The following is a 27,342-nucleotide window of genomic DNA, read 5'->3' on the forward strand; positions in this document are numbered from 1 at the left end:
AAAAAAAAAAAAAAAAAAAAAGAAAGTACTATATATTAAATGTTTCAAGAATTTTTAAATTACTGTAAGTTTGAACCATTTATAAAATATAGAAACATTATATATTACTACAATGATATTGTCTATGATAAAATGTAACTATAAAATTAGAATCCACAAATTAAACAAGATTTAATATTTCATATAGAATAGATATGGTATTTTAATTACTACCTTGTTAAAAGAGACTCCCTGTTCTAAGGGAGTAAGTGTGTTGGCTGCTGCAGCTGCAGCTGTAAGCTGAGCAGTGAGAGCCTGCAACTGAACCACAAGACCAGCATCCAGGGCCTGCAGGATGGAAGGCTGGGGCTTCTGCTGTTGTATCTGTAAAGTTTGTATTAACTGCTGAAGCTGGAGGGGATAAAATTATTACAAAACAGGTGTTGATTTTTATTCATTAAGGGTACCATTTACAACTTTTAGTCAACAAAGTTAATCATTCTACCATCTTTGACAATCAAGAAAAGGTTTGTATGCAAATTTAACAGTACTTTATCCTGCTTCTGTAAAATGAGAGAGTTTAAACATAATAAGCAGCCACACCATAAAAACAAAGAAATCCTTCACAAGTTGACTGATATTTTCCATTAATCTTCTCATCCCTTCATCAATTAACTCTGCAAAGGGATGAGTACTGACAACAGCAGCAGCTTTTACTATCATTCAGATTTACCATCTGAAAACATATTTTCTGAAAGCAGACACCAATTAAGAAATTTGTTCCTTGGAGCAGAGTCTGAGACTAAAGAAATGTGTTATTAATGATGAATAATGTTAACCATAGTTGAAAGCAACTCATTTCTATTTACTAACACTTGTTAAAAAATATACAAGAATAAGATCTTTAGGAATCCATAAGAAAGAAATCCCTATATACATCCTAGAATTAATTTTTAAAATAAAATATAACAGGTACATAAGGGTGGTCTGGTAGGAAGAATAACACTCCATAGCACAGTAAGATAACTATGGTTGACAACTGAGTTTCATAACAGGTAGTAGAGAGGATTTTGATATTTTCAGAAAAAAGAAATTATAAATGAATGGGATGATATATATACAGAAATAACCCTGACTTGATCATTACATATTTTATATGTACTGAAATGTCACACTGTGTTCCATATATGTATAATTACTGTAATACTAATTAAAATATATTTAAAAAATTTCAAATAATTTTTAAAAGCTCCAAATAAAATAACAAAACTACTGATAGTCAAGAAATCTGTATTTAAGTTCAACTCACAGTATGAATGACAAGGCACAAATACCAAGCAAGCACGACAGTAAATAAGATGTCATGCCTACTCTAATTTAGCAACATTAGGGAAGAGAGTAGAGTTGCTTTATCAAACATTTTCTAAAAGAACAAAAACACTATTAACGTGGTAATAAAATAAAATACAAAAATATGTAAAGCTGCAGAACAACTAAAACCAACAAATATGGACAAGACACAAACTCTAAACCCTTATGAGGGAGGAAGAAAGGACAGGAGAAAGTGAAAAGAGAAAGGAGAAGAAAGGAAATGCTGTAATTCTCCTTTACAAATTTTCACTATTCCTCTTGACAACTTCACTTGTACAGCTCTTCCTTCAGTCACCCTAGCTCCAGATCACCACAGTATTCGACTTAGCCCTCTACAGTGACTTCATGTTTTATCCATTACTGCTGCACTGACCTTCTGTACTATTTCCTTGGCAAAAAAACAGAAATTGCTGTCTTACTGACTTTCTTTGTAAGATTTCCTCTGGAAAATTCCTTCTATCAAATTATTAATAGGCTATTAGAATGAAAACATCCGCTTTATGAATTATTTTCAATATATTAGCAAAGATGAAATAATGTTACTTTACATCCAGATCATGTTTCCTATCTTTTAAAAATAGAAAAACTAGATCCAATGTAACTTTACACTGAATTGATTTTTATATGTGTAAACATCTAAAAGGTTCTTCCCATGTTTTTAAGGTGTCTTTTCACACACTACCCAACCTTACTATTTTTCCGTCATCACCTCTCTTTCAGTATCACTGTTGCAAAAAGGAAGACATTCCTTATTTGCGGACATTTCTCCTCTCCAACTCATGCAAAGTACTGTTCAGATCATGTGACTTTAACATAAAAATCCCTCATGCTTAGTATATGAATTCTGTATTTCTCAGCCTGTGGATTACTGCTTTCAAAACCTAGGTTTCATTCAAGACTGCCTTTTCAACTCTGTTCCTAGTAACTTACATAGCCTGTCCGCTAGGCAACTCTACCCTGTATGCCATTCATTCTACGATAATATACTAAAACCTACTATCATGCAGACATACAGCAATGAAAATGAAAAACAGACTAAAATCCAGACCCTAGGACAGCATACGTTTCAATATGAAGAGACAAAGAAAATGTAACAGTTACAAAACAAGTCAGTTATATAATGTTACAGATGGTAGCATGAACGAAGGCAGTAAGGCAAGTGAGAAAGGGAGAAGTGTAAGAAAGGAGAAGTAAGAGCTGCGTGTAGTGGTGCTCTCCTGCAATCCCAGCACTCGGGGTCGCTGAGGATAGAGGGTCCTGCCAAGGTCAAGGCCAGTTTGGGCTACCTAGTGAGTTCAAAGCTAGCCTGAATGACATAGAAAGACCTTGTCTCAAAAAAAAAAAAAAAAAAAAGGAGGGGGAAGGATAAGTAGAGTTTCCATTTTAAGTAGTCAGGCCGTATTATGGGACATTTCAACGATGATTTACAAGACACTGAAACCATATGAATATGTGGATAAGCAGAGTGTTAATACAGAACACATCAAGTGCAAAGATCCTGGGCAGTATCCTAAGTGGGTAAATAAGGAATAGCAAAAATGCCAGTGTGGCTAGGGTGGAACAAACTATTATACTGGGGCAAATAAACAATGAAGGAAAACAAATGATATGATGAAAGGAAGGATCAACAAGTAAAGAAAACAGTACCATTTGTTTAGAGAAATCTATGCACTGGTGATGGGAAATGTTGATAAGGGAATAAAAGATCAACCAGAGAACATACAAGACTCAGTGAAAGGACTCTTAGGATGAACCCAAGACAACTGATGAAAGAGATGTTAAGAGAGGAACAACACTAGCAAAGAGAATGCATATATTACTTTAGAGAAATATATTTACCAGTAACAAAAAATGTTGGAAAAACTAACAGGTTACACTGGGAATACCTATAAAAGTTGGATTTATGCAATTTCTGTACATTTGTGAGCCTATGTGTAAGATACAGAAGGCCTTTTTTCTATGAGACAAGTGTCTCTGTAGTTCAGGCTGGCCTTGAACTCACTGTGTAGCCTAGAACTGACCTCAAACTCATGGCATTCTTCCTGCCTCAGCCTCCCAAGGGCTAATAGGCATGTGCCACCATGCGTGGTTTGGAAGGCCATTTTTAAAGATTAATTTTGAGAAAAAAAACAAATACACGCATCAAAAAGGAAAGAGAAGAAGCAAAGATACCAAATGGCATTTAGAAATTCTATCAATAATCCAAAAATAAAGACTGAATAATATGGTAACAGAAATTAAAAAAGGCAAAAAAATTTAAGATAATAAATCTAAAATTAGCAAAAAACAAAAAATATAAGATGTGCAGCAAAAATGAAATTTTTTTAAAAATTATGTACAACTGTGCAAAAGCACTAAAATTTGTGTTTTCAATCATAAATATTACTAAAGTCTCGTCCTCTGGCTCACTATTCAAACCAAAGTAAACTACTTTAAAGCTTATTCTATATCAAGCTCACTGGTATTGTGTCACATCACTGACATTTAATTTTCTTTCTTTCACCTTTCAATAAACTTTTACTGGGACTTGGAATGTATGATGCTCTGTGTTTTATGCAGGGATATCCAAAGTCAGAAAATATTCTCTGGCCTCTGGAAGCCTAAAGTCTAATAGGAAACTTAAGTACAATATATAAATATAATTACAGTGCATAAATACAATCAAAATGAAAAATCAGAACTGGGAGAAGTGTATATTAAAAGTTCAATGTAGAGATAATGGCTTGAATAGTTGGGGCAAGTTCTGATGTACAGACAACAAGGACACCATTCATTCTGTTCTTTTTTCATATTTCAACAGAGTTGCCTCTTGTTTCTTACTGACAGGACCAAAGCTGGTTCTTAAATTTTGTGTGAAATGTTATCTTCTTTTTTTTATTTTTTTGAGGCAGGGTCTCACTATGTCATTCAGGCTAACTTTGAACTCACTAGGTAGCCCAAGCTGGCCTTGAACTTGTAACGTGTAACATTATATAATTGATTTGTTCTGTAAAACTAAGTCCTTTCTCTACCTCTGGTCATATTTTCACTTTTTTAAATTGTCTGTCTCACCTAAGCTACAAGACCACCATGTCTTTGCTACTGGGACAGCTACAATATCCAATGAGGTTTGGCACAAACTATGTGCTGAGAAATCAGCTAGTGTATATGACATTTTAATAAAAAATTATTTAATGATATTAAAGTGTTCATGATGAAGTAAAAAAATAGAAGTTACACTGAAGTATATATAGTAATACTACTTTTATGAAACTAAACAATATTCTCTAGGTGGTATGTTATTAAAGAAAACACTAGAAAACTGATTCTAAATCACTCGTCATAACAGAAAAGCTGCTCACCTGTTGGCCTTGAGGACTTTGTAAGATCTGAGCAACAGCAGCAAGTGTGTCTGTGTTTGTTATCTGAGATACCCATGGATCAGACAGGCCTTGGACCACATTGGCTGGAGTAACAGGTGTTACAGGCGTTCCTTTCAAAGAAGACATCCCCACCCCCCAAAAAATATGTAAGTAAGACTAGAAAAGACACAAGGATCTGTTTCTGTTCTACCACTTTAATAAAATATATACAAATCTATATAAATGTTTTTCTTTTATTGTCTTTATTTTGAAAGCTCATTTAAAATCCTTTATGTAATTAGCTAGATTTATAAAACACACCCCAAAAAGCTCTGAAAGAACTGCTTCATACTTGTCCTTTATAACCTAAGCTACTACTTTAATCTATAATACTCAGCAGCATTAAAAAACCTTACATCATAAAATTTAATAACAGGACTAAAGCACATTTTTTGACGAAAAACATTGTACGACAGTACATATGTATAACACAAAGCCATTTTTAAAAAACTCCATGTATGTATATATATGCATAATAAAAAGCAATCACATAAAATGCTAACGAATTTAGTTTTTGATGTGATAAGAATTTTTAATGTCATTTAAATAGTCCAAGAAAACATGATTTGAAAATATTACAAGAGCTTTCTTAGTTTTCATAAACTTTTTTAGGATTCTTTGCATAAACTGCAAATTGATTTAGATACAAATGTAAGGCTACCAACAGCCTAAATCCAGAAAAACCTAATTGGCAAACCTACTTTCTGAAATTCATTATGTTTCTGAGGATTTAAAAAAAAAAGTTTTCTAAATTCTACAAAGGCCAGGTGTGGTGGTGCACACCTGTAATCCTAGCACCCAGGAGACTGAGGAAGGAGGATCACTGTGAGGTCAAGACCAGCCTGGGCTACAAAGTGAGCTCAAGTCCAGCCTGAACTGCATAGCGAGACCCTGTCTCAAAAAGACAAGAAAATAAATAAATTCTAGAAAGAACTACATGAAAATAATCTTGTTTTTCCTTTTGCATTAATTTTGATTATCTAATACTAGACATATTCTCCTGTACTGTCAAATTATTTTATAAATGAACAATCTTGTAAAAAATATAAGTAGAATACCTAGACACCAATCTATACTGTAGCAATATACCTGGAGTATTACTCAGAGCTGCAGTTGTACTGGCCAAAACGGGTGTGACAACTGGAGGAGGAATCCCTGCTGCCATATCCAAAAGAGGCTGAATAATCTCACTCTTGAATACATTGTTCTTCTGCCACAAGTTTAATACTCTCACTATTTTACTCTAAAAAGAAAAAAGAAGACATTTTGAGATTTTACTTTGAAAACCTTACCACAGTCATTCTATACAGAGTATTCAGGTACTTGATTGGAATAAAGAGATTAAAGTACTTCTATAATACTTTCCAACTCTTAAATTGTTTTCTACCATGTTGCATTTGCAAACCTTCACTCACTTGAAAAACCACGTTAATTCTGTATATATGTAAGATAAAGAACAACTACATTCATCTGAAGGTAGGGATGACAAGCAGGCTCCATCTTCTACATACATCAGTTCTAACATGTCTGATAGTATGGATGCCTTGAAGAACTGTCTGAAGGGTTCCAATGCAGTGTCAGGATTTATCTCCTAGATGTATTTAAAGTTGATTTTAATTTTGTGCCATGTAATGCTTTTCTTTTGAACACACAACTAACTTCAGGACAAAAACCTCACCTAAAATGACCTGCTTGCTACTGATAAGCTGACTTGACAGCTCTGAACCATCTCTTCTTGCTAGGTTCTTTAACTGCAGCACTGCATTCGATTTATTCTTCCTCCCCCAAAGTCTGAACATTGCCCTCGACTCACTTCAGTTACCACCATACACATCAAATTTTGTTGCAATCTCAGTTTTTTTCATTATGTGAGTATTCAGAATACTCCACAGTTTTGGCAAGCTTTCAGTCAGCCATGTAACATTTATACAGCTACTTTAAAATTCACATATTACATGCTATCCACATAACTTTTCTCATTAATCACAGTCTTAGGCCAACTTTGTCAACACATAAAAACATTTTTTAAAACTCTGTTTCCTCATTTGTGAAAGACAGTTTGTCAAAAGGTTTCCCAGGTTCCTTTTCTCAATTGCAAACTGAATCAAACTATTTAAGCCAGATATTATGTCTTATTTATTAGTTGTACCTCTTCTTGAAGCAGTCTCTAAAACATTTCAATTTAATTAATCTTGCTCCTAAAAGAGATTTCATACTGCTGCCTATGTCTTCTGTTATTTTTGGTGTATCATAAATCTGAAAAGACTGGGTATTACAGACTTCTATTTGATAATCAGCACTGTTTAGAGATAACTTTAAGACAAGAAAAATTCCTTCTTGTTTCTCCCTTGGTTGTATAAGAGTTTTACAGATCCTGAAAGCTTCAAATTTATAGGCAGAAAAATAGGCCCAACAAAGAATACCTCAAGATCTTTCATAGTATTCTGCAAGAAACACCTACTGGCCTACCTATTATATCTTACTTCCTAAAATACAAGTACCTTACCCAGAGTCATTCTAATAGTGTCCTGAACCTGTACTGCCACAAGTAAAAGTACAATGGTTATATAATAGCTATTTCTTTGGTATTATGACACTATTTGATTCACAACTGTTCAACATATCAAAGTTTTGCAAACAGGGAGTAATAACTGCTATATTTGTAAGACTACTTATACTCTATCAGGAAAAAAATGTAAAAGAGGCTGTTATTATAAAAAAGAATGCTAGTTGCATGTATATATTTCGGAATAAAGATCTGCACCATTTTTAAATTCCTCATAATATTATAATGATACACTTTTAAATTATATCCAAACTACACTATCAAGCACATTTTTGTATTTCGGATAAATGGTAAGAAAATTATGCAACAAATACTTCGACTTTCTAATTTGACTACTTCTTCTGTATAAAATGCATAACCCCACTAGGGCTGGTGTTGTAACTCAAGGGTAAAAGGCTTGCCTAGCATGCTCAAGGCCATGGGCTCAATAGCAAGCACCGTAAAACAAGCGTACACACACATGCGCGCATGCACATACACACACACACACACACACACACACACGCAGGGGGTGCTTAAAAGTCTCATATACTTTTTCCTTATATAAAAATCTTTGCATTTCTAAGACACATTCTTTAACCAGTACCTAGCAACTTTCATTTACACATCTACATTCCAACAATGACTCTCATTCATTCATTTCCCAAAAGTATGCATTAATGTAACTTTTTTCCCTATGGTTAAAAAAACTCCTGTTCCACACGGTATTGTAAATGAGAGATATTACACTATGAAATCTGACTGAATACACTATAACTGATATAAATCTATGCCTGATTTAGTAACAACCCTAAATCAAAGTGCTGTTTTACTCTAAAAAAAATGTTTTTGTAAAATTTCAAATTAGTAACATTTCAGATGGGATTATAAAATAACTTATTTTAAGACTCAATTAACAGAGGTCACTTAAAATTTGAAGCATTAGGAGGCTGGGGATTTAGCTCAGGGGCACAGCTCCTGCCTGTCAAGCACAAAGTCGTGAGTTTGATTCCCAGTACCAGAGAAAAAACAACAACAACAACAAAATTGAAACATTCTTTTAACCTGCACACAAGTACCAAAACTAAAAGGTACAAATCAGCTCAAAATTATATCTAAGAAGAGCTCATAAAAAATACTATTATAAAGTTATCTCTGTATTTATCTATCTCAAGATTTTTTTGATTCAAGCCTATATAACAGTTAATAAAACTACCTAATCCTGTCCTACTCAAAATGAGTTGAAAGCTTTGTGGAGAACTTTCAGGTTTTGTGGTTCTTCCTTACATCAACCGTTATTAGGTTTAACCCATTCTTGCCTTTTCCTTGTTTATCAACACTGCATTCAACTCTCAGAAGAGCACCGTCTAAATTCTAAATCATCTTTCAAAATAACCTAATATCAGATGGCAAATATAAGGATAAACAACCCATTTTTGCTTTGCCTCTGGGTCCAAAGTTTTTTATACACTAATTACAGAGTATTTACACATTCAGATCTACCAGACCTAGGACAGTTGATTTAAAACATTTTAATAAAATTGTGCCTTAACCAAAGAATTTCAATATGCAGTTGTTGTCTATGAACTGCTTGGCAGATCTATTTTTCACAAACAATGAAAAGGTAAACATCAACTCAAATCACATAATCATAATCCTGAGTTGATTGTATGTGTAAGAATCTACTGTAATTCCAAAAGCTTATTAAAACCAGTTTATTAAATAGCATTTGCCCAATACATTAAAAAATTATAGCCAGGCATGGTGGCACACACCTGTAATCACAGCACTCAGGAGGCTGAGGCATTGCGAGTTTGAGACCAGCCTGGGCTACAAAGTGAGCTCAAGGCCAGCCTGAACTGCATAGTGAGACCCTGTCCCAAAAAGACAAAAAAAAAAAATACAAATTCAACTATATCTTTCCACTGTCCAAGAAATCCTAAGGAAAGAAATATAAGTATTATAATAATTATTCAAACTCAGAACAATCTAATAACAATCATAATTAAGAAAACCTAAAGATAGTAAGACCAAGAGGGTAAAGTGTATCCTTAACAGCATACCTTGTCATCCCCAGGGCAACGATATAAATTCTGGAAAGTGCTAATGATGTTATTACTAAATCTGGGAGCAAACACATCCTTTTCTTGACCAAATTGATGTCGGGATTGTCGCACAATGGAGTCAATAACATAAAGTCCAGGTACCTTGTATTCTGGTTTACACTGATGAGAAAAAGAAAAGTGGGAAAGACAGGAAATAGGTAAAATTCTCAACAGACAAAAATCGTCATAAATCCTATGTAAATACAAAAACATTGCCCATCCTGTAATGAATATTCAGACATTGACAACTACTCCAACACCATATTTCTGGAATGTCATTTTACAGAATCTATTTTCACCGCTCTATACTTTTAGTTCAAATGCCAGTTACCCAAGTTCCAAAGCAATTATGCATAACTGGCTTCAATAACAACAATAAAAAAAACACCTGAGGTTTTGTTACAAACCCTAAGGTATTGTTATAATAATAAAAACTGCTTAATAATTTGGAAAAGTTACACATATGTAAGAGGGACTACAGAAAATATCTTGCCAATAGGCATTAGACTTCATTTGAAACAGACAGCAAAGCTTATACAAATAAAGAACAAAATACCAAATGGCAAAGTTAGATATTCTATTTAAATATACTGTGCAGAGAAAAAAAACACTATCAAAAACCACCAAAATAAATAAGTACTTTCTTGCACTACTAGACATTTTTCCACCTAAAATAGCAAAAAAAAAGCAGCAGCAGCACAATTTAATGTTTTAAATAACTCAAAATCTGGTAAACTTAGTTGAGTCACCAACTAGAAACTCAAAAGAAGCATTAAAATAAAGAAATTTCTTTCGATTTTATCTTTAAGTTATACACTACTGAAAATCAGAATTTCTAATAAGACTCTCCAATGGCATAATATATTTTTAATGTACTCTGAGTAATTTTTAAAAAGCTGTATCATATTAAATTTTTAGTTTTTGCATCTTTAAAAAATAGTAATTTCCAATTTCTCATGCTGCACAACAATCACCTTTTAAAAGGGCAAAAGTAAGAACAGATAGGGAGAATGCACCTTTAAGGGTATGTATGACTTTCATTCTGTCCTCCAAGTTAACACCTGCAGCTATCAGCAGTCAGAGTTGTTGGACAAATAACCCTGTAGGCAAGTTGGACCACATACTATGCTGAGACAAAACACACCTTTTTCTTTGCAAACAAGGAAAGATTTATTCTGGTTCATATAAACAGACTTTATTGAATAATCCTATTAGAATTTGTGCTGCCATTTCCAACCATTAAAAGTTGATATTAAAGAAAACCAAGCTAGAGTGGGAGCAAGCAGCTGTGTATCTGTAAAGAACTGAATAATGCTGATGATGGCATGTATGTCCTAGATTATACTCCTATCTTAAACAGTATGAGTAGCACTTTTTTTTCTCTGTGGATCAAATGTTTGCCTCTGAGCTTCCAACATTTAGTGGCAGCTAAATAAATAAGCTTTTTCTTGGCTCAAAGATACCTCATTTTTGCTACACCACAGAAATACAATTAACTGTCATACTTAAAATGAAAATTAGTTAAGATATACAAAAGGACCAATAACATCAACGGGTAACTAGCAAACACAATCCAGCTCATACCTGCTTTAAATGCATTCTTACGAACTTCTAGCCAGTCTACAAAAATTCTTCTGTTATTCTTTCTCTGTAGATTTTAGTTATCTTCCTAAGGCCTCTTTAAGCAAACATCATTTTCCTAGATATCCACTTTCCTGGAAATTCTAATAGTCATGTACAACATGTGGTCCACTTCCACTCTTGTTTTTTATTGTTGTTGTGGTTTTGTTTTTGTTTTGCCTTTCTCCTTCATTGTTTGATCTTATTTTTCTATGGGTGTGTGTGTGTGGTTTCTAGCCTCTCTGTGGTTATTGTTCTGTTCTCTCCCATCTTTTCCTTCTCTTTCCCTCCAGTCTTCTGCACCAGTTTCCCACTGTTAGCATGATCCCCCTTTGTCCTCTAGCCTTACTTCTAATCTCTTTTCTTCTGCTTCTCTATTTTTTTCCCTAACCCCTTTAAAATTGTAACCCGAGGGGAAACTTACCATATTAAGGACTTACATAGTGCATATAATTTTCTAGTCTAAGATTTTGTTACATAACCACAAATCTATAGTTCATATAGTTAAAGGTGGCAAATTAATGGTGACCTCAGTTTGCCATTTTCTAGGTCGTGTTTGATGCTATTGTTATTGCTGATGGTACTACTTTAGCCAAAAGTGACATAATTGTTCTGAAGAGCTATTCTTTCTGGTATTCCAAGACCAAGCTTGACTTAGGGTCACAGAAAATACTGTGTGGCACAGTGCTGAAGAATGACAGGTTGGGCAGCAACTTCTTATCCCCAACAAATTGAAGACGTAGGATTTTACAACAGGCTTGAAATCCAAAAACCAGCAACACCTGGAAGATACCTCGGGAAATAGTCGTTTCCTAAGGGTTCTAAATACTAGCAATAAAGCAACCCACCAAGGAAATTTATAAACATCACCTCAGGAATTAAATCTAATAAAAATTTATTAAAAATAGAGCATAAGAAAATTATGGAAGCCGTGAATGCTCAGCATAAGAAAGAAATGGAATCCATAAGGTAGAGTCAAGCAAATACCCACGAGAATAAAATTTCCAATGAAAGTATCCACTAATGCCATTGTGAGGACAGGATCTCAGATGTAGAAGATAGGCTTGTGGTTAGCAATCATGAAAAGAAAGATTTCTTAAAAACAGCAAGAGACCATGAAAAATCAATCCAGCAGCTGCCAGGTGAGACAAAGAAGAATAACTTAAGATTGACCAAGTCCATGAAAAAGCAGGAGATAGCACAAATGATATATAAAAAAAATGTTCACAGCCATCATGGCAGAAAACTTCCCTAGTAGAGAAAATAAATTTGACATACAGATAAATGACGCAGATAGGATTCCAATTAGCAATGAACATGTGGCCACTTACACTCTCATCTGTTTTTGAAAAACTGCTCTAGCCAGGTGTGGCAGCACATGCTTGTAACCTCAACACTAGGGAGGCTGAGGCAGGAGGACTGCCATGAGCTCAAGACTAGCCTGGGCTATACACTGAGTTCAAACCCAGCATTAAGCAAGACCCTGTCTCCAAAACAAAACAAAACAAAAAATGGCTCTACTAGTGTTTTTAATTTTCTGAGCTTAAGAGCCACACTGTGCAAGTTTCTCTCTAGACCCTCTGTGGCCTGTCCATGGGTTCCTCTAGGGGGTCAATTAAAACTGTATCACTCTAAACTTTACCACAATTTTGTCTCTTACAGAATTGAAAGTTATTATGACACGGTCCACATGTACAAATGTTACAATACTCAAGCTTATTTCTGTATTTAGTGTAGCAATGTTATTTGAGACAACTGAGTCTAAAAATACCTACCAAACTAGATTCTAGAATAATGTGGTAAAGCTACAGCATGTGTGTTACTATGTTTTTCTTTTAAGACAAAAGATATAAATGTATGAGTTGTTTTCTTGTCTTTCTAAGCTAAAACCTCAGTATTCAGCTTTAATCGCAGAGTTGGCACTTTCCAATAAATAAGTGGGTTTTGTGTTGCAGTTTGGCTCCCATCTCTAAAAGGTTTGCCATCACTGTTTTAGAATCTGTTTTATTCTCCCAATTCCCCAATAAGCAACATTAAACAAAACAAATTCACTGCTTTTTTTTTTAGATAAGAATGTCATTTAAACCCAGGAGTGGTGGAACATAACTTGTAATACCTACCACTCATGGAGGCTGAGGCAGAAGGCTAACAGGTTCAAGGCCAGGCTGGGCAACTTAGTAAGGCCTTTTCTCAAAGTGAAATTTAAAAGCAGCTCGGAAATAGGTTAGTGGCACAGCACTTGCCTAACATGTGCAATGCTCTGGGTTCAATCCCCAGTACAGGGGGTGATGGCTGGGGTGGTTAGTGTACAATTCAACATATTATCTGTTATCTTCCAACCAGATTAGAAGAGGTAATGTTCCCATAAGTTTCTCCCAAGTGAGATTTGTAAACAGCGAATGAGTTATTAGTTGACAAAGTAATACTGACCATTCTAGATTATTTTTAGTTATAAAATATAGTTAAAAGATCTTGTCAGTTAAGAAATTCTAAGAAATTAGGGGAAGCTTTATATACTTTTCCTTAACAGTTGCACAGTGTTTTCTAATACTCTGTTTCCTTTAATAACTACTATCTACATAGAGAACTCAACATGTGGGGTTTCTGTAAGGCGTGGAAACATAGGATGATTTACCTGACAGTTTCAAGCCCACAAAAACAAAACCAACATTCTATGTCCCAGACTTTATGCACATCCAATATTAATCTACTAAAGGTTTAACAAGAACATATGTAACACTATTAACTGAGCCTGTATAACCTTTACTGCTAACTCTGACCCAATCTACATAGTATTTCTTAAGTAAGTAAGTTAACTACACCACTCAGTTCTAAGATATTACTAAAAAATTGGAAGAAAAATCATTCCTTTGGGATGGCAAACTAAATACTTGTGCAAATAATGAAGGGAGGTGCAGAGGTCTTTTCTTTGTAGAATGTTAGCTACAAATATTGCTTTCTGCACTTTTCTGTCTATCCACATATGTATTTATTTCAATGTAAGAAATAATACATAAAGAACCTTGACTTCTTAAATAAAAAATGTAGCAGTAAAAGTTTCTCTAATTGAAATGAGTCAGGATGACAGGAAAGCCCAAGATATATTTGAAATGCAAATTTAAGGAGTGTGAGACTTAGACTTAATCTAAAACATTGCAGGCCAAAGAAATTTTAGTAAAAATTATACATGGGAAGTGAACGGCTACACATTTACTCCTTTCAAACTATCTGTACCCAAGGTGCCCAAATCCTGTGTCCCGCCCCAAGGGTAAGAGTACCATCACACAAAATACTAACTGTACCCTTCATCAAAGTGCATAATTATTAGAAGGCAACTACCCTTTCCCAAAACACTTGGGACAAGAAGTGTCTGGGATGTTGGACTTTTTTGTTTTTGTTTTGTTTTTTTGGTACCAACAATCAAACTCAAGACCTTATGCTTGCCTGGCAGGCACTTGTGCCACTGAACTATATCCTTGGCCTCTGGACTTATGTGGATTTTGGATTTTCTTAGATTTTAAAATATATATACATAGAAAGATATTCAGGGATGGAACCAAGTCTAAACATGAAATTCATTTCTGTCTCCTATGCACCTTATACACATAGCCTAGAGGTAATTTTACATAGTATTTTAATTGTGCCTGCACTTTGACTGCAACCTCTCATATGAGGTTACATGTATAGAATTTTCCATTTGATGCACTATGCTTTTGTTCATAATGTTTAGAATTTAGAAGGATTTAAAATTTTCAGATTAGGACATTTCCCTCCTTTCATCTTTCACAGTATCTATTATACATTTTGATCCTTATTTACACTTTCAGTTTCTCACATCAGAGAAACAATGCAGTATTTACACGTGTGTCTGATTTATTTCACTTTGAGAGTATGGTCTCAAGATGCATCCATTTAACTAGATATGTCTCAAGTTTATCCTTCTTAGGGTTGGGGAAATAGCTCAGCGGCACAAGCACCTGCCTGGCAAGTGCAAGGTCCTGAGTTCAATTTCCGGTACCAAAAAAAAAAAAAAAAGTTTATCCTTTTTTATGACTGAGTGGTACTCTACAGTGCAGAAAAAAAAAAAAAAAAAAAAAACACATCTTTATCTATTCATCGACTGATGGGCATTTGGGCTGTTTCCAGGATATAACTATCACAAACTCTATTGCTACAAACACAGATGTGCACATATCACTGCAGTACAATGTTTTTAATTCTTCTGGGAAGATACCAAGAAGGGAAACAGCTGGGTCAAATGGAAACTCTAGTTTTAGTTTTTTGAGTGTAGACTGGTGCAACCACTGATTTCCACAGTGGTTGCACCAGTCTACAGTCCAACAGTAGAAAATGGTTCCTTTCTCCTCAGAACTCTGCCTGCATTTGTTATTGACTTCTTGATAGCCATTGGTTCTGGAGTGAGATGAAATCTCAGTGTTGTTTTAATTTGGATCCTGAATGACCAGTGATGTTAAACATTATTTCATCTATTTATCTGCTGTTTCTACTTCTTTATCTAAGAAGTATCTATTCATTTCAGATGCCTATTTTTGGACTGGGTCTTTGAATTTGGGGGAAGGGTCTGATTTTTTTGAGTCCTCTATGTATTTTAGAAAATGTTCAAATGGGAAGGGGGACTGGTGAGACGGGAGGGGGAAAGGAAGAGGAAAGAAAAAAGAAGGAAAAAATGGAAACAAAGCTTTTATAAATACGGAGGGGAGAAGGGGTCAAGGAAGAGTAGAGGAATAGAGAAAAAAAGAATTAAGATATATCATGTAAAAGTACAAATTCAGTATAATGAATGTGATTACTATGCATACCTAAAACGTACCAATAAACAATAATAAATAATCAACAAATTTATTTTATTAAATTAAAAGGTATTTATTTGTGAACAGTCATCTATAATTAATTTCTCAAACTTTAACATGGAAATCTTACAAGTACACTTGTTGGAATATATAATATGCATTCACAACTGCTGTACTACAAACTGGCTGTATTATGATTTTTTACACTGTTTTAATGTTTCCCTTAAGGAGTTATAATATGGTAACATCTGGTCTGCTAAGTCAACACTTTTCTTTCCATTATTATAATCAAAGACCCCCTTAGAAGGGGTAGCAGCTGCCCAATGGGACTCATGCAGGTACCACCAGTGCTTCAAGCCAGCAGAAACAAAGGAATTCAAATCAGAGCTGCAAGGCAGCAAGACATGAATTATAGCCCCTTTATGAATGGGTTAATCTGTCCAAGACGCTATCATCAGAGTAAACGGAGTGAAGGATACATGAATCTGTGTTATAATCCAGTCTTACTTTATTCAATTACATATGAAACTATGATTACTGTACTTTAAAATTAAAAGTTTAATTGAAAATATATAGACACAATTTAAATATACAAGTCTCTGATTTAAACAGGCTGGGGAAAGCAATTAAATTATTCCCCATACAGATTTGCTTTTTTGAAATGACTCTACAATTATCTCAGAATGGAATGACTTTGTTCACTCTAGGTCTCCCTAGGATTCTGCAATCTTTCTCAAATTTCCTCTCCCCTAAATCAAATCAGTGAAAAAAACATTAATACATAAACTCATTCTTTAAACCCCAAGTTCTGAAGGAACATCAAAGGCATCACCTAATAACTGTAAGAAATGTAAAATCTCAGGCTCTTCCTCAGTCACTGAATCAACATCCCTACAAACTTCCTACACATAACAAAGCTTAAGAGGCACTGTGGTAACAGCAGAAACTTAAAAATCAAACAAAGAAACTTTCATAGCTTTACACAGATAAATCTTTTCAATTGCTGACTTTATAGTTTGATTTCTTAAAACAAACAGTATACCTGTTATTTTACTCATGTCTTACCAACGTTATCCAAACAATATTATACAAAAATATTTAACCAGTACTTTAGACACTGAGAAAGGACTTTAAAAAATTAATAAAATACAACTGAGTTATCCAAAGCTACCTAGTTTACTGATACAGTAATCTTATTTGACTCCTGTATCTTTCTCCTGTTACTCTTGTAACAGACTGCAACCTTCCTAAATACTTAATGCCATATATATGTACCTCTTATTCTCAAACCAGTGCTGCTTACATATAGGTATATGAACATGGGCAGAATATAAAACCTGAGCACAAATTATAAAATTATAGAGTTTCTGCAGTATATCATTTTATAAGGCGTAAGTCTTAAGGGTTCCTTCCAGAAACAGCAATACAGTGCTAACTGCAAACAAGAATGCAAAGAAACATAATCCAGTCACTTCACTTTGGTCACAAAAACATTAATAAATGTACATAATACAGCTGTTTTCAACTTTACCTCCCCTGCTTACCCTGAAAAATAGAACTGCAGGTCTATACAATAAGATATAATATACTAACAAACAAGACCAAATGAAAACAGCAGGAAAAACAGCTGATAACATTTTATACATGTCTTATGTAAGTGGTTACTTTCTAAACATGCAGTTTAAAGTGACAAGTGAGAATTTCCTTAAAGGATATACAAAGCAAAAAAAAAAGAAAAGAAAGATATACAAAGCATCAGATCTATAACTCCAAATTTAACTAAAACACCTACTGTAATCTGTTTTGGAATTACTGAAAAGGTATTTTCTTTTTAATTCTTAATTAGAAAATAAAATAACGAATTATTTTTTAACAGTTTGACACAACATCATAACCTCAAGTATTTCACTTAAAGAGCATGGGGATATACGACTTATTATATTCTGCCGATATACTGGGTAGCATATACTTACTTTCTGAATGAATTTCTCAACACTCTGTACCACATGTTTATAGAACTGAAAGAGAAGAAAAAGGGACAGTTTTTAAATCAGTTCAAGTAGATAAGAATTCCCTACCAACTACAGGTTTAAACATAGTTCCAAAGGTCCATCAAGACAAATTTAATCAAATTTTTCACAATAAGTATTCATAGTACTCATCTTCATAAGTAGCCAGCAGTGATATCTAATTACATAAGTAGTTCTCTTATGTAGCTATGTGGTCAGTATATCTAAACTGCATTACTTTAACAGATACTTATAAAAGAATTCTTCATCTTTATGAAAGTATACTTTGACAAAGTGCTATATCAACATCCAAATATTTGTGATATGCACACATATCACAAGGGTAGTACAAGAAAACTATCAACAAATAGCATCAATAAATGTATGTAACAGTGCTGTTTTTAACTTCATTATCTCCTGCTTCTCTTGGAAAATTAACTGCAGATATATATATAATGTAGAAAAGTACAATGCCTATAGTGGTTGAGTGATTGTGTCAACTTGAGAAGTTTAGAAGCGTACCTAAATCAGCTCAGCAATTCTATACCCTAGGGTGGTTAAGAACCCTAGGGTGGATCATGACCCAGATAGTATAAAGGAGAAATGAGGAAGGATGGACTTGCTTCTTCAGAGGATCTCCAGTATTTGCCTTCAGCTAAGATGTCATCTCCTGGCTTCTAGTGCAGACTCTTTGCCTTCCGCCTTGGATCCTTTAGCCTTCCAGAGTAGACTCTTCAGCCTTCCATCAAAGACCCATCAGCCTCCTGATGCAGACTTGCACGGGACAGTGAACGCCAAACCCTGGACTGAAACCTTCAGTCTTCAATGTACAGACACTCTCTGCATGCTTCCTCCTCCTGCTGTGCGGCTCACCATCGTAAGTCAGCCTTGTAATTTCTTATATATTTGTGTATCTTGTATTGTATCTGATTCTCTAGTAAAGCACTTACTGATACAACGCCCTAATGGATCTCACGAAGTTTAGCAGAACAGAAGTGAACATGTGGATTAAAAATCAAAAATGATCTGCTATCAATCATAAGAAAACTTAAAAGATTTAAGTTTTTTGGAACATAATACATAAAACACAAACTTCAAAGTAAGTACCTTTCTAGAATTTCTGTTTAATAAATATTAATACCTCAGTGGAAATGCTGTGGTTAGAATATTTCTGTTTAAAGAATGTGAACCGTACACATAAAGAATGTGAAATGAATTGCGCTGAGGGAAACTGCCTTAGAAGAAATACAGAACTGAAAGATAACAGGAAACAGGGGAGATAGATCTTTTGCAAACTGGATGGGAACTAAGAGATGGAGGGGGAAATGGGAGAAAGGGAGGGTAAGTAAAAAGAATTAAGTTGTGTTATGTACATTTACCAACTCCCCACAGTGAATGTAATCATTATGACTCTAAACATGTACTAATAAAATCAATTAAAAATTTAAAAGATTCAATAAAATAAAAGCTATGTATGAACTGTATACTATATTAGGTAATATAGTATATTATTTCATCAAGTTGCAATTTCTTATATGTGATTGGCATACTATGGTTTCTTGGGAAAATGTTATGATATTTAAATATGAGCGTATATGAATAAGTGCTATTATGAAGTCTGAAGCTCTCAATCAGCCAGAAAAATGAAAAGAGTGTGTATGTCTATGAATGTGTAGATATAAAGCAAAGGTAGCAAGAAGTTCACAATTGGTGAATCTAAGGGAAGAATATGTAATGCTCATCATAATATTCTGCAACTGTATTTTTTAAAAATTAAAAATAGTAATAAATCAAACTAGTACAGCTTATCATAAAAATTAAATTACTGTTGACTGACAGAAACCTAAATTCATATTCTTAACAAATTACTTAATTTCTTAGACCCTTCTGACATCTGAAAACAGAGAAGAATGTTAGCACCTATACTTCATTGAGCCTTTTAATTAAAAAGATTCTGCGCTCAACAGTTACACAAAATGCATTATTTAGTGATTTTCACAGGATAAAAATGGTAATGCATGTTTGTATATTCTCAAGATCATGAAAGATCAGATCACAATGGAGAATATAGTATAAAATAAAAGGAATTAAATTTATTCTATATTGAGCCTATCATATACCATGAAAAAAACTAGATGTTTAATATCCATAGATTAATACCTACTTAATTAGAAATAAGAACACATTCATTCTTATTTATAAAAGCCTTACTAAAGCAAGAGGTGCTAGCTCTAGGGACAAGAATTTAGGAAGATAGGTATACTTGAGCTTCAAAGATCTTTCAGCCAACAGATTTTATGTAAAATTCTGTGCATATGTGAATTTCTTCAGAGGATCCAACTTTTTCCTGAGATTTTTCAGACCTATGAATCAGGCAACATAGGTTCAAAGCCTACAGTATCATAGCAATAGTTACATGTCTGTGACAATTTAAGCATCTTCTGTACAACAAGGTCCAATTACCTCCATAATGGTCCATTTTCAAATATACATAGAATAAGTAAGTTAAAAAACATAATATATTAATGTTATTTACCTCAAAGCTTTTTATCAACTTGTGTTTAAAATTTGGGAAAGTCTGTGACAAATTATAGTGTTACACATTCTCCATGATGTGGATGCATATAACCAATCTATCACCTGCCTAAGAGAGGTTAACGAAAAATATGTACTTGTAGGTGTATGAAAGAATATTTATCAAAATGTTAAGTATTGGGCGGAGGATATAGCTCAGCAGCACAAGTGCCTCCCTGGCAAGCACAAGGTCCTGAGTTTGATTTCCAGCACCAAAAAAATAAAAAAAAATAAAAGGTAAGTATTTATGTGGTTTGCAGGTGGTAGGTTTTTTCTTTTCCATATTGAACATGTATTAACACTGTAAAGCAGGAATAATTACGTAAACTACAAAAATTATTCCCCTTTCACCAGGTGTAGTGGCACATACCTGCAATCTCGGGAGGCTGAGGCAGGAGGATCATTGTGAGTTTGAAGTCTGCCTAAGCTACACGGTGAGTTCAAGGCCAGTCTGAACTACACTGCTAGAGTCTGTCTCCCCCACCAAAAATATTCTCCCTTCAAAAGATTAGGGTAGTATTTTCTTTTCAAAATATGAGTAAAATCTATTACTCACCTTAATAGCTTTGATGGCTGCCTTTGTAATCTGGGTCATTTTTGCTTTAGAAATAGGTGGCTTGTAGTCATTCAGGGAATACAACTGATGAAAAAAGAACGAAAATTTAAATACAGCAAAGCTAATGGTCTCTAAGCAATTACATGAAATTACCAACATTTCCACTTTTTATATTCTCAATGAAATCAAAGGCTGCTTTTCTTTTAAAAAGCTCAATATCAGGGAGATGCATCAAAATTACAATGAGCTATCATTTCACACTCGCTTGTTTATCATCCACAAGATAATAAGTGTTAGGGGTGTGGAAAACTGGGCATCCTTGTGCAATGCTGGTGGGAATACAAAATTTTTCAACAAGTTTTTTTAAAGGGCAGTTTCTAAAAAAAAAAAAAAATTAAATGTAGTTACCACATGACCTAGCCAATTCCATTCATAGGTATATAATCAAAGAATGCTGAAAAGAAATATTCACATTAAAAAATGTGTACAGGAATGGTCACTGCAGCACTATTCATTTGAATTCATTTAAATTTCATTTAAAAGGCAGAAACAACCCAAATATCTATCAACTGATGAAAGCATAATAAAGAAAATGCACCACATCTTTCAACTGTAAAAACAAATGGGATACTGATACATACTATAATTGGAATGGACCTTGGAAACATGCTACAAGGAAAACTGAGGAATGACTACTAACAATGTTTCTTTTTGAGGTAAAGAAACTATTCTAAAGTTAATTATGGTGGTTATACAACTTTGTGAATATACTAAAATCTGAATTATACACTTCCAACTGGTTGCTTTAGTGATGTATGAATTATACCTCAGTAAAATTATTTTAAAATTTAAGGGTGTGGTGGTACATGCCTGTAATTCCAGCAGGCAGGAGGCTGAGGCAGGGGGATCACCGCGAGTTTGAGGACAGCTTGCGCTACAGTGAGGTCAAGGCCAAGCTGAACTATAGTGAAATTGTCTCAAAGAACCAAAAAGATTAAATAAAATAAAAATTGAGGATCTAATGTTTAACAACCCTTCTTCCAAGAAATATTTCTTATTAAATCTCCCATACAAGCAAAGGACAATAGTAGTGCTTAGCAAGGGAACAGTTAAAAATGGTGGAGAAATTACTCAACAGGCAAGTAACTAAGCTTAAGTGAATACTGATTAAAACTTAGATTTACTCAGTGATGCTAAGTTGTAACAAGGGTATAGGATATTTACAAGTCTGGAAAAAAAGTTGGATCATTAGAACACTGCAAAAACTATCTGAACAGACTTTGCTATCCATATCTATCCCTCATATCTAGGGAATATACTCAGTTTTCATTATGTATGTCTCTTCTTCCTCCCTTAATCACTACCGCAATGACTACAATCTAAATTTCCTTCATTTGTTACTTGGAGAACATCTAAATGAACGTGGCATATTGTCCTCACCTGACTTATGACTAGCTTACCAAAAACTAAACAGACCAAGTGAATGACATTCAAAACCACTCCCATAACCCCTTAAAATGATCAATGACTTCTTGGATAAACACAAACCTCTATATACAAGGCCCTTCCCAGTCCTACTCCTGTCTCCAATTCCAGTTTCGTCTCCCATCATGCTCACAGCTCCCTGTCTGCTCCTGATACAGTCTTCTTTTTTTCAGTTCTCCACTACACACCCCTTAAAATAAGGCTTGTTCTCTCTGTTTAGAATACTTGGGCCGGGGATATAGCTCAGCAGCACAGCACCTGCCTGGCAGGTGCCAAGTCATGAGTTCGATTCCAGATACCAAAAAAAAAAAAAACACACACACACACACACACACACACTTTCCACCATGGTCTCCCTATTAGCTAGTGTGTACTTGCCCTTCTTAAAGCATCACCTAATGATGACTTTCTTGTTACGAAGCAAAGGATATATATTCCTTTAATGCAATTTAACAGGTTAACTGTATACTAAATGCTGTGCATGCTGCAATCAATCCTAGTAAGATGTACAAACATTCTTCCTCTTTAATTTTCTAGAGACCCATCTGTTCATGATGTTGCTTAACTACTTAGGTTCCACTGGATACTTGCAAAGAACTTTCAAGTTAAAATGCTTAAGATCTTAACTCTTAAATGTAAGACCTCGTCAAACTCACAGAATTTTAAGACTTGTGGCCTCTATTCCTGTTTTAGAAAGTCTACCTGTATGCCAGTCTACTTGGGTGCAAAACATAAACACTAGCTGGGCATGGTGGCGCACACCTATGATCCTAGCACTTGGGATGCTGAGGCAGAGGATCGCTGGGAGTTCAAGGCTGGCCTGGGCTACAAAGTGAGTTCAAAGTCAGCCTGAACTGCATAGCGAGACCCTGTCTCAAAAACACAAAAAAACAAAAAACCAACCCACATTCTATGGGTTGTAGAAAATCACAAAAAACAAAGGTTAATTTCCCAGAATTTCTTAGAGGAGCAGTCTGAGGTCCACTCCTGCACTCTTCTACAGAGAATAAGCCCTAAGATGAGAAACCCTATCTTTTTTGTTTGTATTTTATATTTATTTTCCTTTTCTTCAAAGTGTATCAGTGCTTGGTAGAGATTACTCAAGAATGAATTAAAATAAATATGTACAAGACACAACAAAACGTAACTTTTTACTTTGAATTCCAACTACGTTAACTTATTAAAAGCTGCAAAATCTCTAAGCTTTGGTTTTCTATTTACAAAACAGGATATGCATTTCACAAGGTTTCACAGTATGTAAAGCTTTTAGAGCACAATACAGTCACCCAACAAGAGTTAACCATTATTAAAACCTTTTCGATAAACATTCTTCGTTTAAATAAATAATAGTAAAGGCTCCAGCAAACATCCTTTATTCAGCTAAACATCAGCATTTATTCTTTCATTGAAAGAAAATTCTGTATTTATTTATACACTGGGATAATGAAGAAGTATCAGGTTGTTTTACTTCTTTCATTCTGTAAGGTAAAGGCCTGAATTTCAATTAAGCACTAGTTCATATTCTCACATACCAAAGCAATGTCTGCTTTTTTAAGGGATGGGATGGGAGAATTATGACTTCTAGAACATTTTCAGCAGGCTGAAAAGTCAGCTCTCACTGAAGGCCCACCTTTAAAAAAACACACCCGTTGCAAAATTTCTGATACTACTCAAAAATACTGGGGTTGGGATTTAGCTCAGTGGCATAGCGTCTGCCTGGCAAGTGCAAGGTCATGAGTTCGATTCCTGGTACCGGAAAAAAAACAAACAATCAAAAATACTAATAAACATTTCAAAGGCTCACATAATATATGTGCTTCCAACTAACCATTTCTCTAGATCTTCTAATATCCCATTTCTTTACTAAATCTGATCATCTAATTTCATCTACTTCTTTACCAGCTGCTTTACTAAAATTTAATATAAAGACTGACAAAAATTTCCTAGAACACTGTATTATACACTAATCTGTTAAAAAAAATAAATTTACCCCAAAATACTTTATTCAATAATTCATAAAATATGCTATCCGTGAATTCTGAAACAGTACGGTAATTCTGCTAGTTCTAGCGTGCTTAGTACCAAAGATGGATGATTTAACATTTCCTTCTCACCTTGTGTTCTACAGATCTTGTTGATCTTTATTTTTACCATGTGAACATGTATCTCAAATGTCTACTGACATCTAATTTGTCTGCTATATTTAACTATCTTATAGTATACAGAAATAATTTTTCTGTGTTTAATTTTGCTAAGGTAATTCAAAGTTTTTTTTGATTGACCTAAATACAAACGTGCTTAACACTTAGCCAATTGTATGAACCTACCACATGACTTCAAAGACAGCTTGTCATTATCCAGTTTCCCTTCTAATCTTTTCTGTGTTCTACATAGTCTACTGTTAATTAATCCTGAGCATCACACTCAATCCTGTAGGACTTCCATCAAAGACCATTTGTTAAGAATTTTACAAACATCACTGCAGTGTTGAATTCTTTAACAAAAGACGATAGTGGTGGAATGCTGCCAGCCAATTAGTCTCTTAATAGACTTGTATGTATAAATCAACCAACCTTTAGATCTACAAGATATGACTATGTCTAATACACAGCTACATAGCAAGCACTTAATAATTAATCTTCACTATCAAACTACTATTATACCACTTGTTATTAGGACTACCAGCTTCATTCAAATTTCCATTCTAATATCAAATGTCAACCAGCCAAAGACAAGTGAGAACGTAATTCTTTCTGTAGTCTCAAAATCTGAAACAGGACAGAAAACATGTCATGGTTTTACACTGGCAAATGCTGGAGAAGAATCATCTGAGAACTTGCTTTTCCTCTTCCTATCTCTATGCTTGGGTCAGAAGATCACAGCTACCTAGTTTCTCCTACATGGGTTTTCATCCCATTTGTGTACTTCTTGGGGTCTGGCTCCCTGCTGTATGTTTTCCAACCTTAAGTGTCTGCTGATTCCAATTAGTCTGCTCCACTAACTTCCTCCTCAGTTAAGAACTGCAGTTTCTTTCTGGGACTGGGGCTAGGTCGTGGTAACATGGCCAAATGGAATTGTCAGTGAGTATGGAACCCACTATGGTGCCTCCCTGCAGAAAATGGTGATCTGAAATCAGCAAGACCAAGATGAAGAAATGGGCTACAAGGATCTGGCTAGACAGTTCTTGCATGAGAACAGTGGCAGTGGTGCCTGGACTTCTGAGGTCACAGTCAAGCCTGCCATCAGAAGACTAAAGGAATTGAAAGACCAATAGCTCTACTACTTGAGACATCCCTAACCTATAATGAGATTAGTTTATGTTTTACAAAAAACTACTGTGTCTTTTTTAAGGCTCCTTGGAGCTTGCTGCACTATTGTTCAGACCGAATTATTCTTCTCAAACCTAAACCTCTTCCCCTAGTAAACCAAGTTCTAATGTTATCTAGTCTCAGCTAACAAAACCTTTTACTTACAAAAACAAAATCCCTTTGATCTCAGTAAATGGAATGTAGTCCCAGTCCTGAACAGCCCCCTCACTGGGCCATCAAGGCAAATTTTCCACAGAAAAATACTAACCAAGAGCTTTCACTCCACATCCATTTTTTGCTTCCTCTCCCCTTATACACTGAACAGTCCTCCTTAAACCTTAAGTTTTTACTGTGTGTGTATGTGTGTGTGTGTGTGCCTTGTACCCAGGGCCTTTGCACCAATGTACATCCCAGCCCCCTACCTTGGAGATAGAGTCTTGCTAAATCACTAGATTACCCAAGCTGAGCTCAAACTTTCAGTTCTTTTGCTTCAGCCATCCAGACTGCAGAGATTACAGGCATGTGTGTTTTCAATCATTAAATCATCCACTCAGTAGCAGTGTTGAGAATTGAACCCAGGACCTTCCATGCTAAGCTAGCACTCTACCACTGAAACCTCCAAACCTAATCTTTTAAAAATTTAAATTTCTATACTATCATTTTGCAGGTACCACAGCAAATGTGTATTTTTAATCTGAAAATTTCTTCAACTCAGATAAATTTCTAATGACTTTAATTAGGACTTGAGAATTTTTAACTATTGGTGACTATTGTATCAAAAAACAAGTCTTTTAAAAGCCAGTATTTATCAATTAGGTAAATCTTTTCAATAACAGGTGAGATAGTATTTTAAGCTGAGCCTGGTCCTACTCAGCTTTCTGGCTTCATGCCTCATCATATGCCCACTTGCTCTTAAAACTGCCATTCAACATAACGTGACAGAGCCAAGAGGATCCTCATCAGAACTAAGACCCTACAGGGCCAGGTACAGTAGGGCATACTTGTAGCCCTTGTACTCAAGAGGCTCAACAAGGAGGATCATTGCAAGTTTCAGGCCAACCTGAGCTACACTCTATCAAAAAAAGCTAAGCCCATCAGACACCATACCCTTGAACCACGAAAACTGTGAGCTAAATAAGTTTTTCTTCACATGTAGCCTGCCTCAGGCAGCTTGCTATAAAGCAAAAGGCTACGGAGGGCCATACAACTGTGATAACAACAAGCACTAAGCTGTGCTCTTTGTAGCAGAACAGGGCAAGGCACATATGCAGGGCAAGGTAGCACATGCCTGCAATGCCAGCACTAAGGAGGCTGAGGCAAGAGAAGTGACAAGAGTCTGAGGCCAGCTTAGGCTACATAGTGAGACTCTTGTCTCAAACAAAACAAAATGGAGAGGAGGGGAGGAAAAGGGGAAAAAATGGGAGGGGAATTTTAATTGTTTAAGCTACTTTTCATAACTGGAAAGAACAGCCTGCTGGCTTTGAAAAAGTAAACTGCTGTATGTGAGCTAGTTCAATGGCTATAAAGACCTACGAGTGATCACTAGAAACTGAGAAAACTCTCTGGTCTAACCAAGGC

The 27,342-nt window shown here is 34.9% G+C and overlaps 1 protein-coding gene across 1 annotated transcript in view; it reads right to left on the reverse strand.

Moving 5' to 3' along the window:
* Positions 1–27,342, reverse strand: part of Scaf8 (SR-related CTD-associated factor 8) — a gene marked incomplete in the record, with an annotated part of 79,592 nt that overhangs the window by 30,094 nt on the left and 22,156 nt on the right. The window contains 6 exon segments of the mRNA XM_013517331.1: positions 214–390; positions 4,692–4,822; positions 5,841–5,994; positions 9,360–9,521; positions 17,806–17,850; positions 20,972–21,055. Coding sequence (XP_013372785.1) covers positions 214–390; positions 4,692–4,822; positions 5,841–5,994; positions 9,360–9,521; positions 17,806–17,850; positions 20,972–21,055 — 753 coding nt within the window.

Source organism: Chinchilla lanigera, unplaced genomic scaffold (assembly GCF_000276665.1).
Source record: "Chinchilla lanigera isolate Chin_1 unplaced genomic scaffold, ChiLan1.0 scaffold00038, whole genome shotgun sequence".
Taxonomy (NCBI): Eukaryota; Metazoa; Chordata; class Mammalia; order Rodentia; family Chinchillidae; genus Chinchilla; species Chinchilla lanigera.